Raw genomic sequence first — 13387 nt, 5'->3', positions numbered from 1 at the left:
CCGGCGGGCGCTAACTTTAGCGCCCGCCCGACTTTAGCGCCCCAGAAGTGGCGCGACTGAATTTCTAGGCCTGGGTCCCCGGGATCCCTTGCAGGACTTGTTCCATCGCCCTCTGCCAAATAGCTGGGGCTGATGCTACCCCGAATACCAGTCGATTGTACTGGGAAAGGCCTTTGTGAGTGTTTATCGTGAGGTATTCCCTGGATGATTCTTCCACCTCCATTTGTAGATACGCTTGGGCCAGATCAATCTTTGTAAAGCGTTTCCCTCCAGATAGTGAGGCAAAAATATCTTCTATCCATGGAAGTGGATATTGTACTGTGTGCAGGACTGGGTTCACAGTTACCTTGAAGTCCCCACAGATGCGAACCTTCTTCGGCTCCCCAGGCGTGCTGCTCAATGATTTTTTCATTACAGAAACGATGGGTGTGGCCCACTCGCTCCAGTCCACCTTGGACAGCACACCCGAATGCTCCAGACTCTCCAGCTCTGCTTCAACGGCTGGGCGGATCGCGTAAGGTACCGGTCTGGCCTTAAAAAATTTAGGGTTTGCGTTATCTTCGATTTTTATCGTTGCCGTTACTCCTTTTACAGTCTCAAGTCCTTGTTGGAACACCTCTTTCGCGTCAGTTAAAATTTTTGACAGTCGTCCAGGTGTGATGTCATCATCCTTTTTATTAGTCACAGTTAGCGCCTGAATGGAATGCCAATCCAATTGTATTTTTCGGATCCATTCACGTCCCAATAATGGTGGTCCTCCATCTTGTAGTATATATAGATACCGTTTCTGTGTTTCCTTGCCGTTGTATTCAACTGGCACCCTTATTTTTCCTCTGGGGTAGACTTTTTGCCCCGTGTATGTCTTCAATACAATGGATGTGTCCTTCAAGGGTATGTGTGAGAATAGCCGCTCATAGTCTCGTCGATTCATGACCGTTAGGGCTGATCCTGTGTCCAATTCCATCTTTACTGGGGACCCTGCTATCATGAGGGTGACCCAAATGGTTCGGTGATCCTCCTTTGAGATCACGTTGTGTAACTTTAGACAACTTAGTCTCCTGCTCCTGGAGCCCTTATCACTCTCCTGATCTTCTGAACTACTGTCTGTCAATTTCTTTACTTTCTTGTACTTTTCCTTAGTAGTTCTTTTAGTGTTGGTTTTCTTTCCCGACCTGCAGACTCTTGCTATGTGTCCCATTTTCCCACATTGTCTGCATACTTTGTCCTTAAACCAGCAGTCCTTCTGATCATGGGTTGTTCTGCCGCAGCGATAGCACTTTTCTGCTCCATACGCCATTTCGTTAGCGCTGCATTCTTCTGGTTTCTGTTGTATTTCCGCAGCTCCCCGTACTGCTGCTTCATAGGATACTGCCACGCTGAAAGCCTGTTCTAGCGTCAGGTCCTTTTCCGAAAGTAGTCGTTTCTGGTTTCCTTCACTCTGGAGCCTGCCATAAAAACTTATCCCGTAAGGTGTCTGCCAGTCCTGCTCCGAACTGGCAGTGCTTCGATAACTTGCGTAGTTCCGTTAGATAGTCAGCATTGCTCTCATCTTTGTGCTGGTTTCTTTTATGGAACTTGAATCTTTCTGCTATCAGCAGCGGTGTAGGGTTTAGGTGTTCCTGTAAGATATTAACAATCTCTTCAAAATTTTTCTCCATTGGTTTAGCTGGGGTAATTAAATTCCGCAATAGGCCGTACGTTCTCGCGCCCATCAAATTTAATAATACCGACGCCTTCTTTCCATCGGCCACCTCATTTGCCTTGCAGTACACTTCAATTCTTTCCACATACGTGGTCCAGTCTTCTACCTCGTTGTCGAAAGCAGTGATACTGCCACTTTTCGGCATCTTGGGTGATTTAAAATGGCATCTCCCGCGCTTTTTCTTCTTCACCAATGGATTAAAATGGCACCTCCCGCGCTTTTCCTTCTTCCCCAATGGAATAAAATGGCGCCTCCTGCGCTTTTCCTTCTTCCCCTTGCTGCCACGCTGCTCCTAGCGTTCTGCAGGGTAATGCCAGCGACCCGCGGCTTCGGCACGTCTCACTTTTCCTTCCCCTTGTTTTATTTTCGCTACGCTTCCCGGTTCTTGAGCACCGACCGCGCCCTGTGCGCTCCACCCTCTCTCTCTTTTCCTCCCGACGACGCTGCACGGCCCCTTTGCAGAGCCGCTCGATCGAGCTCGAGCCCGCCGCAGTCTGGAAGGGTCAGCGCACTACCTGCCACCAGCACGATTTGCTGGAACACCTTGACTGGGGAGCCAAGCCCAACTCTCCACAGCCTCTCCTGCAACTCTCCGAACTCCGAGGGATCCTTGGGCGGTTGCCCGCGGTCGACGCCTGTTGCTCTGACTTCGACCTCCAAGAAGCTTCTTCTCAGGGAAAGATCCCCATGAGGTGATGCAGTACTGCAGGTGAGTTCGAACCTGTTCGTCGCCACTGTAGTGTCCGCGCCTTAATAATACACGGACTGCAGGAGAACAATAAAACAGGTATTTACTGAACAGAGGGTACTCTTTTATTTGGACCCAAAAAAAAAAACCCAATTCAACTGTAAATAAACAAAAGTTCAACTAAAGCTTAACAAATCAAATTAAAATTTGGTTTTCTGTGTTGATGATGCACTCCAGTCCCCGCGGCGCCCATCGGTCGCGGAAATACTCAAGCGCACCGGCGGACACCGCGTGCTCCATCTCCAGGGCCACCCGGGCGCGAACATGGCCGCGGAAGAGATGCAGGCAATCCGGCTGGACGACCCCCTCGACCGCCCGCTGCCTGGACCAATTGATGGCTCTTTTAGCCAGGCCCAGGAGCAGGCCCACAAGGAGGTCCTCCAACCGGTCCGCTCCCCTCCGCACCGGGTGACCGTAGATCAAGAGCGTGGGACTGAAGTGCAACCAAAAATCGAGGAGCAGCCCCTTCAAGTAGTGAAAGAGGGGCTGCAACCTCTCACAATCCATATAAACGTGAAACACGGACTCCTCCAGGCCGCAAAAAATGCAGGCGGCCTGGGAGTCCGTGAACCTACTTAAAACCTTATTGCACGGGACCGCTCCATGCAACGCCCTCCAGGCCAAGTCCCCGATGGAACAAGGGAGGACTCCCGCATAGAGAGCCCTCCATTGGGGACCTCTGCTACCGCCGGTCGGCAAAACGCCACGCCAAGGCGTGTCCGGACGGTAGACGAAGATGGCAAAGTGGAGAGTGTGCAGGAGCAGCCCGTACAGGAAACCCCTCCGCGCGGAATGAAAAGGCACGGAGGGTATTTCCTCGAGACGGCTCAAGTTGTGAGGCGCCGGTTCCCGAGGGGAGTTTCGGGGCCGGGCGCCGATGAGGAATTCCGTCCGAACGGGGGTAAGCTCGGACGGGATCGCCCCACGTGCTTGAGCCGCCTCGATACACCTAGTGGAGTTGGGGCCCAGTGCCGCTTTTACCGATTCGATGGTTTCGACCGCGAGCCGGACGTTGGCCCAGGACAGGCGCCGCGCCAGCTCCTCCAGCGCCATCCAGCTCGCTCCTCCGTCATCGAGCAGGTCCCCGACTCTGGTCACCTTGCCAGCCACAGCCCTACCCTCCGCCAGCCGCCCGAACCCGTGTTCGTGGAGGTGCGGATTCCTGAGCAGCGGCTCCCGAAGGAGAGCCGCCGCTCCTGACGGGGGAGAGCTCCGCCTGGAAGCGACGTAGTTCCAAACCCATAGTAGTTCCTGGTAGAATACAGGCAGCTCCCGCAGGCCGGCACGCCTGCTGCCCACTTTCGCAAACAGGAGCTGCGTGTCGTAATTGAGGCCATGCAGCTGGCGGAAGAAAAACGTCGCCAGCGCACACCATCTCGGAGGATTCTCGACGTACAGGTATCTCTGCAGCGTCTGAAGACGGAAAGTCGCAGCCTGGGTGCGAAGGCACACCAGCGCCTGACCGCCCTCCCTAAGCGGGAGACACAGAACCGCGGCAGAGACCCAGTGCTTCCTTTTGTCCCAGAAGAAGTCGATGAGCTTCTTCTGAATCTTGGCGACAAACGCAGGGGGAGGGATCAAAGTGACCAACCGGTACCACAACATGGCGGCCACCAGCTGGTTTATGACCAGCGCTCGACCCCTGTAGGACAACACTCGGAGCAGTCCTGTCCAGCGTCCTAGGCGAGCGGTGACTTTGGCCTCCAGCTCTTGCCAGCTCGCCGGCCAAGCGTCCTCGGCAGGGCTAAGGTAGACTCCCAAATAGAGGAGGTGCGTGGTGCTCCAGGCGAAAGGCCTGAACTCCTCCGGCAGGGAGTCCACCCGCCACTGACCCACCAGGAGTCCGGAACATTTCTCCCAGTTGATCTTGGCGGAGGATGCGTCCGAGTAAATCTGCTGGCATTCCCGCATCCTCCGCAAGTCAGCGGGATCCGTGACCATGAGGAGCACGTCATCGGCGTAAGCCGAGAGGACCACCTCCACGCCCGGCCCTTGCAGAGCCAGTCCCGTCAACCTCTTCCGCAAGAGGCGCAGGAAAGGCTCCACGCAAATGGCATATAACTGACCCGACATGGGGCATCCCTGACGCACCCCCCTCCCGAAGCGAAGGGGCGCCGTCAAGGACCCGTTAACTTTAATCAGACACTCCGCGGCGGCGTACAGAAGTCAGATCCGGGCGACGAAATGCGTCCCGAACCCGAATGCGCGCAGAGTCCCGAAGAGATACTCGTGATCCACCCTGTCGAACGCCTTCTCCTGATCCAGGGAAAGGAAGGCGACCGACAGACCAGCCCTCTGGGAGTGGTGGACCAGGTCCCGGACCAGATGGATGTTATCGTGGATGGTCCGGCCCGGGACCGTGTAGGACTGGTCGGGGTGGATCATGTGGGCCAGCACGGTGCCAAGGCGAGCAGACATGGCCCTGGCAAAGATTTTATAGTCCGTGCTGAGGAGGGAGACCGGGCGCCAGTTCTTAAGGAGGCGGAGATCGCCCTTCTTAGGCAGCAGGACAATGACTGCCCTGCGCCAAGAGAGGGGCATCTCCCCGGTCGCCAAACTTTCCCCCAGGACCCGCGCGTAGTCGCCCCCCAAGACGTCCCAGAACGCCCTGTGGAACTCCACGGTCAGCCTGTCCAGCCCCGGGGACTTTCCCCTAGAGAGCTGGCGGAGGGTGCCGGTCAGCTCCGCCAGACTTAGCGGAGCGTCCAATTTTTCGGTGCCCTCGGGCCAACCTTCGTCAGGTCCTCCCACAAAACTCTGCGCGCATCCTCGCTGGACGGATCCGGAGAGAACAGAGCCCCGTAATAGGCGCGGGTCTCCGCGCTGATTCCCTCCGGATCCGAGACCAGAGATCCGTCGTCGGCCAGCAGCCCCAAGAGCTGCTTACGGACCCCCCGTCTTTTTTCCAGCGAGTAGAAGAAGGGGGAGCCGCGGCCCAGGTCCCGCAGGAGCTGGATCCGCGACCTCACGTACGCGCCTCGGGACCCGACGAGCTGAAGGTCCTTCAGCGCGCCCTTCTTCTCTTCGTACACCTTCCGCAGGGCCGGGTCCTCGACGACCTGACCGAGACGGGACTCCAGGTCGAGCACCTCCTTCTCCAACCGCCCGACCCGGGCCTCCCGCCTCTTGGTCGACCCCTTCGCGTACTCCTGACAGAAGAGACGGATGTGAGCCTTGCCCACATCCCACCATAGCCTCAAGGAGGGGAAGCCCCCCTGCTTCCTTCTCCAGTCGGCCCAGAATCGACGAAACGAATCCCGGAACCGTGCGTCCTCCAGCAGCAGGTTGTTAAAATGCCAGTACACGGACCCCCCCCGCGCGTGCAGCGGATCGAGCTCCGCCCACACCAGGTGGTGGTCCGTGCATGGCACCGGCCGCATGGAAGCTGCCGGAACGCAGGAGACGTACGCCCGGGAAATGTAGAGGCGGTCGATTCTGGACCTTCCTCCCCCAGACCTCACGCTAGTGAAGGCGCTGGAGTCGGGGTGGAGATTTCGCCAGACGTCCACCAAGTCGAAGGACCCAACCAGGTCCCTCAACTTCTCCATCGCCGCCGGGCTTCGCGGGGGACCCGAACGGTCCCTCGCCTCGAGGGTGCAGTTAAAATCCCCCCCGAGGATGACGCACTCGCCCACGTCGATGGAGCCCAAGAGAGCGGACACTTCTTCGAAGAAGCACACTTGCTGCGCACTGGTCTGAGGGGCGGACACGTTCACTAGATGGAGCGGCACGCCCCCCAGGCGAACAGTGACCTGGAGCAAGCGGCCCGGCACGTGCTCCTTGACCCCCAAGATCTCCGGCTGAAAATGCGGGGCCAGCAAGATAGCCACCCCGCTGGAATTGTTGGAGAGGTGACTCATGCTGACCCCTCCTTGCCACTCCAGGAGCCACGTGGCTTCGTCTCCCGGAACGGTGTGGGTTTCTTGCAGGAAACACACCGCATACTTCCCGTCCCGAAGGACCGAGAAGTTATTGAATCTGCGGCGCGCCTCCCTGCTGCCGTTGATGTTGAGGCTGGCTATGGTTATCTTCATGTCAGAAGCATAGTGCAACCTCTACCTACACCTAACGGGGGGAGGAAGCGCAGCCGCTGGTCAGCCGCCACTTCCTCAGCAGCCCAGTGAGAAACGTTGTGAGCCGATGCAGCTCGAGCGGGTTCACACCCTCGTCCGCGCCCATGAACTTAACGGCGGCGCGGACGGAATCGATGAGCAGCGCCAGCTCCGACCACCTGCCGAGGGCCAGCCGGACCTTATTGCGCTGACCCAGGCACGTGGCCATAAAATCCCGGAGTTCCCTTACGGAAATGAGGGGAGACTCGGCAAGGGGCACGAGGTCATCCATCGCCACGTCGGCGCTGGAGTCCGAATCGTCCTCCGTGCCCATCACCGAGTCCCCATCCTCCTCCAGGGGGTCGTCACCAGCGGCCGACCCGTCCGCCGCGCAGTGCGAAGCGAATGACTCGGCTGCGCCAGCCAGCCCCGCCTCCGCCCGGATCCCACCCCCAGGATCGGCGGCAGAGGATTTCTCCCTGGGCCCCTCTAGGGGTGCCGGGCCAGAAGACGGCGGCGGTTCAGAGCTCCCCTCCGCCTCAGACGCCGGAACGACCGGAGAAACCGGGGAGAGAACAATTTCCAGCTCCTCCAGTACGTCCGGCACCAGAGACGCAGCCAGGGGGCCATCCTCCTCCCCGCCACCAACCTCCGACCCAGCGGACGGGGGGTTTTGAATTAAAAGCTCTACCAGGACGAGCATCCCCTGGGAGATGTCCGGGTCGCATTGGGCGAGCTCATTATCCTCGAGCTTGCCCGACCCAGCCCCCAGGCTGCCCGACCCGGCGAGGGGTAACGGCACCGATAAAAGGTCAATTTCAATTACTGCCGCGGGTTGTTCCGCAACCCCCCCCACGGGCAGGGTCTCATCCCCATCCCCGGGAGGCACGTGCTGGACAGACACATCTGCCTCAGCCTCCCGAGGGACAGGCGACCCCTGCCGATCGCTGGTGATGACGACAGCGCTGGGGGGGGGGGCGCAGTACCCGCGGCGGGCGACGACTCCCCCTGCTCGGAGGGACCTTCCTCCTCCCGGTCCTCCTCCTCATCCAGGGGGTCGCGCCTTCTTTTTAGCACGGAGGGAGCGAGGGAGACCTCCATGTCTGCAAAGGCCTCCTCCTCGACTCCCTCCGGCGGAGCAGGTTTGTCGGGTTCCTCGGGCCCGAGCCCGGCCGCAGGTATTGGCATTACCGCTGCGGCGGTTGCGGCCACAGGCTCGGGCACGAGGCCCCTCCCGCTCACATCTGCCCTGATCAACTCCGCGAGGAGCGCGGGTGTAAGGGGCTGAAGGGGCAAGGGCTCGCCATCCACGGGGGGACCCGCCCTAAGGTGCTTCTTTTTTCCCCGCGCCTTCTTTCCGGCCGGACACGCTCCCTCCCCCCCGCCAGAGGCCTTGGTTGCATCGGCCCCCGACGTCAACCGCGCATCAGACGTACTAGACGCGCGGGCAGATCCGGGGGGAAGGGCGGCGGCGGCGGCGCCAGCCTCGGCCGCACGAGATGATCCGGCGGCCTTGGAGGCAGGGCAGTTCCTCCTGATGTGCCCCACCTCCTTGCAGGCATGGCACCTCACACCGTCCGACGTCCAAAAGGCGGTCCCCTCGTGGAGGACGACGAACGCCCCGTCAGTGTCCTCCTCCCGCGCCAGCTGGATAAACAGCTGGCGCCGGAAGGAGAAGACGTGGCGAAGGCTGGCCTCCCGGAAGCCGAGCGGCATGGGTGTGATCCCCGACCTCACCTCCCCAAGTTGTCGCAAATGGGGAAGGAGGAGCTCACCAGGAACATAGGGCGGGACGTTGGAAATAATGATCCTCTGCGCGGTGGCCTCGAGAGGATCCACCGGCAGGAAGGTCCCGCCCACGGTGAGCCCCTTGGCGACAGCCAGGGACACCACCCACTCTGACCCCAGGAAGAACACAGCCTTCCCATACATTTTTGAGGCCGCGATGATGGCTGAGGGGCCGACAACCCCAGCCATGGCCTTGACGCAGGCCTCGATGGTCATAGTGGGGTGAGTGTAGCTCTTCACCCCAAGCTTTTTTGTTATTAATCGAAAAGGTGACGGGGCAGCAGGAACAGCGGGAGCAGCTGTGGCTGTGGCTACCACTCTCGCATAGGTCCCGGCTGGCCCCGCCACCGGTGAAGACGCAGTCGCCATTCTGGGGTGCTTTTTTTAAGGGCTACACTCACCCCAAGTCACAGGCCTGAAGGTGTTAATGGCCTCGGTGTATATATATATTTTTTTGTCCTCTCTTGAGCAGAGGGAGCTGATTAAAATGAGGACACACCTCTCTCCTTATTGACTTCAATTGGGAGAGGGGCCCTCTCCCCTCTGCTCAATTGGCAATTAATAAAATAGATGAAACTAAGGTGCCTTAGAAAGACAGGCAGAGAGAGACAAAGAGAGAGAGAGAGGTGGGGGGTGGGAAGGAGGGAGGCCGCAAAGGGCAGTGTTGCCACTCAGGATGGTGGGTGGGTGTTGGCAGGGTTGCACTCTCCGATGGAAAAAGTCTTTGGTGGTGGTGGTCTTCTGGCAGGGGGAGAAGACGTCTTCACCTGGAAAAGCTGGAGAAGCCCAGGCTCAGTCCTGCAACAGGTCTTAACGATGTAATTAAATTAAATTAAGGACTTCACCTTGGGCAGCTCCAAGCTCTCCCAGGGCAGGCAATAGAAGGGATGCTAATTAGTGGTGTGTGTGGCCTAGCTTTTAACAAGAGCCACACACACACACACTACACCCCTTGATGATCCGGCCTTGCTTCTTCTTTTCTCCCCCCACCTAAAATACAAAGTCTTGGGAGAGTGCCCCAAATAACACCCACCTGTAGATGTTCCGGATGAAGTTTTCTTCCCTCCTTTCAAGCAGTTGGTTTCTCTCCCCTCTCTCCCTCTCCTGAAGTGGAGGCCAATTTGGGGAGGCAGTGATAGAAAAGGCCTCTCCCCTGGTTGATGTTGATGTAGGCCTCCTTTCTCCTTCTCCTCCTCTGTCCTCTCTCTCCAGGCACCTCAGTTGATGTAATGATGGTGGAGTTGGTGGTGGTGGTGGTCCAACGTTCTCCTCCTCTTCCTGGTCAGGGGACCACCACTTTAATCCACTCTCCAAAGTCTGGCTGCTCCCTCTGCTCGTGCTTGCAGCTGCACAGCCAGCAATGCTGTGCAAACTGAACAGAGGGTAACTTAAGACTGAAGTACAGAAGCCTGCTATTGCTTTATATACAGGGGTGGTCACTGCCGGTACTGCAGTATAGAATCAGTTCTTCTCTTAAAGGTACATACACAACAAATTTCACCCCCCAAGTTCAGGAAAATTGGTTCCATAACCCTTGTAGTCATCACTGAAGATTTTTATACTGAAAATTACACTTTTGTAACGTTTTGACTAAAATTTACTAAGGGCTAGAAATTCGTTGTGGCCAAGAAATGGGCAGTGTTTAGACTAAAAATGGTGAAGTAGCGCCAGTTGAAAATCATCTAGGCTGCTCGCAAAATTCGTCCTCACTCCTCATTAAAATGATTGCAGTCTTGATTCTCGTCTAAAAACTCAAGCTCATTGATGTTACACTGAAAAGATGGACCAATATTGGGGGCAGTAATGATTGCCACAGGCTTTTTTCACTGCTTAAAGGGGAGGTTCATTGATGCTACAGCACCTCATTCTCAGCATTGTTGGGTGTGCAGCTGCCTCAACAACCAGAAGAAGAAGGACAAGGAGAAGGAGTACTTATTTACAAATCCTGATGGCAGATCGCCGCCCCAGAGAGAGCCCGGAGCTTTTCCGATGAAGCTTGGAGGCATTGGTTTTAGCGGTGAAGAGAAGGCGGGCAGAATTGTACTCACCAACTAGCAGGAGGCCCTCGCTACAAGTCTACCAGACTATGTGGAGGGAGGTTGCACACCATGTCACGGGCAGCACTGTGGTCTCCAGGACCCACACACAGTGCAGGAAGAAGTTTAATGAGCTCACACGGGTGATCAGGGTGAGTGAAGGTCCATCATGAAAGACCCTACCCACCCCAGCCACAGTCTGTTCGCCCTCCTGCTATCTGGGAGACGCTACAGATGCATTCGCACCCGTACAACCAGATTTAGGAACAGCTTCTTTCCCAGGGCTGTCATCCTACTGAACTCCACAAATAAACTCTAAAGCCTGCACATCTGCCAATGCACTTTATTATGGTTATGTTTATGTTAATGTATTACAAGCCAAATGTATGTTGAATGTTTAAATGTCTTAATCTAAATGTACACTCTCGGGAGCCGCAAGCCTACATTTCGTTGTACTGCACTTGTGCACTAACAATGACAATAAAAGTTGATTTGATTTGATTTGATACCACCATCTGTACCACAAGCTCACACACTGCTCAATGCACCACACCCACCAACAATCTCTACCTAGCAACACTCACACCCACATCTCACACCTTGCACACAATGAGCTCTATTCAACTATAGCAGGCACAAGGGTTATTAGTTATTAAAATTCATGTGATATGTGTGATATGTGTATAGATACATTTATTAGTTGTGCTTAGAATATTTTGTGGTCTCTCTCATTTCCCCTTTGCACCTAGGAGGACGCTGTGATTTGGCGTGAGACAGGGATTGTATAATGGGGATGTGGTGAGCTACTGGGATCTGGGGTTTCATTCATGCGAATCGGAGTCTGATGAGGTGGTCACGGACAGCCCGTCCAGAAGGCCAATTGTCTCGCTGCCTCCGCTGTAGATCCTGGAGGGCAAGGTCCACTACCAGGACAGCTTAGCAAATGTAGGTTGGAGCTTTTCAGAAATAATTATGGAGTTCTGTACTTGCCTCAAAACTCCCTGATACCAAAAAACCTTGAAATGAATAAAGAAAACTCTTCAGTAGCAGGAAGTAGTACACAGCCACTCAAAATTCAAAAACCTGTCAGGTCCGAGTGATTGGTGATGATCCCTTTAAATAGCGTCGCTGGAGCCAGCTTCCTGCTGTTGCATGCCACCTGAAGCTGTCGTTGTTTTCTCCAGTCGGTAAGTTCATTGGCTGTAACGAAGTTGGGAGATCGGGCGTCAAGTGAGCATTGCACACTCATTGGCGTCACAATCACCGCGATGGCGAGGTCCTCGGCGATCGCATTCAGCGGCACCGCTACCGGCAACACCAATATGGCGTGCGGCATCAGGTGGCATTAAATCTCTCAGTGGCGTTTTAGCGCCATCTTGTGGTGCTAACGTGTGGCTCAAACACACACATTTCTCCCCCAATGTTCTTTAACTGTTACTGCCACTAAAGATATACTTCATTCTCATCTAATGTTTCATAGCTCAGAGAAGCCATAAAAAATACAGCCAGTGCTGGCATGTGATGTTATCACTGGCTTCCTCCTTCTCTGAGCAACTGCCAGCAGCTCTTTTGTAATATTGGACTGATACCCATATTGTTTGTATTATAACTTGATAGTTAACTACCTCATTTTCTTTTGTTATTTTGTAAAAGTTTATGTTGAAATGGTTGTATTTATTTAATGATGTAGAGGATATGATTTCAGTTTTGATGTGAAACATAGTTTAATTTAATGCAGCACTGCGTTTGATGCTATTTTAATATTACTACAGTGTACAATAGAAAATTAGGTTAATACTAGAAAATGTTATACAAATCTACATAGAACTTTTATAAACATTGCTTTTGTGCAACATTTTCCAACCACTGCAACTCCCAATGGATAAAACCCAGACGCCGCATAAAGGTGGCCTCACTGATTTTTTGGTTAAAGTTGCTTTAGACTTTGTGCCCCAGAGTACCTTTTCCTTTTTGCAGATGAATTTATTATTCACAAAAGTATTTATTGGCCCGGATTTTGCGGCCGGTATGGTAGTATACTCTCAGAGTACGCCGCTATACCTCCTTTAAAATCCGCCGCAAGTTTAGGATTTCCACGCGGGCCACTAAAAAGCAATTGCTGGTGCAGAGTTGGGCTATTTGCCCACCGACTGGCCAGCAATTATGCATGTGTCACGGTTGATGGGAACAAGCGCAGGGCCTGTTTGCATTAGTGTAAGGGGATATCTCAGCCATTTATTAAACACTTTCAGATGTAAATTATACACATACACTGTATGAAATGAGTTTCTGCAAATGTTGGCCCGGATTACAGTTTTAATTATGTCTAAAATTATCAAAAAATTAAAATTTTAGTGAGGTTGGTGGAATGAAGGTAATTACGAATTCTGTCAATTGTAATTAGATTAGATTTTGGGATTCCATTACATCTCATTAGGGGATTCCCTTCGGAAATGATTAAAATGGAATACTGCTTTGTGATTGGAGGACCAGGCCAATGTGATTCCAGGTACGCTTCCGCACCGCCTGCGTCCCTGGGATCTGGGGGCCATTACACTGCACTCCGTCTCAAGGCTTGAGACCGCAAGTTTTCGCAGCCTGGCCATCAGCAGGTAGGTTCGTAATTCTTTCGCGGGTTGGCGGTGTACTCCAGAGGTACACCTCTGACCGCAATTTTTGGCCTATTGTCTTTTTTATAGTTATTAATGCTCACCGTTTATCTCACATCAACCAAGCATAAAGGGAATAGAGTATCTTATGTTCCTTCTTAGAACTGTTTTGTTTTCTCCACTTTAGTGTGACAGTAGCCTTGACGATGTTAGTTCTACACCACCCCCTTGTACGTGTACCCCAGGACCAGCTGGCCCTCGAGGTCTAAAGGTGAGACGTGTTATTTTCCAACAGCCTGTAATATAAATGAATTTTAACTTTCTCAGAGAAAGATCCTCTGACTTGGCTAAGTGAACTAAAGTGGGAGTTATTTGGCAAGAGCAGTGATTATTAAACTCTTGGCCCACAGTCACAAATGTAACTGCTCGGAAAGCAGTTGCCGTATTTTTAT

At 54.2% G+C, this 13387-nt stretch overlaps 1 protein-coding gene across 1 annotated transcript in view; it reads left to right on the top strand.

Moving 5' to 3' along the window:
- col21a1 (collagen, type XXI, alpha 1) overlaps window positions 1-13387 on the top strand; it is a 639396-nt gene that overhangs the window by 189332 nt on the left and 436677 nt on the right. Inside the window, exon 9 of the mRNA XM_085996520.1 lies at window positions 13123-13206. Within this exon, the coding sequence (XP_085852646.1) occupies window positions 13123-13206 (84 nt within the window). The remainder of the gene's footprint in view (window positions 1-13122; window positions 13207-13387) is intronic.

This window comes from Somniosus microcephalus, chromosome 9 (genome assembly GCF_052327205.1).
Source record: "Somniosus microcephalus isolate GS21.2 chromosome 9, FLI_Smic_1.0, whole genome shotgun sequence".
NCBI classification, from domain to species: domain Eukaryota; kingdom Metazoa; phylum Chordata; class Chondrichthyes; order Squaliformes; family Somniosidae; genus Somniosus; species Somniosus microcephalus.
This window is presented reverse-complemented; position numbering and strand designations above follow the sequence as displayed.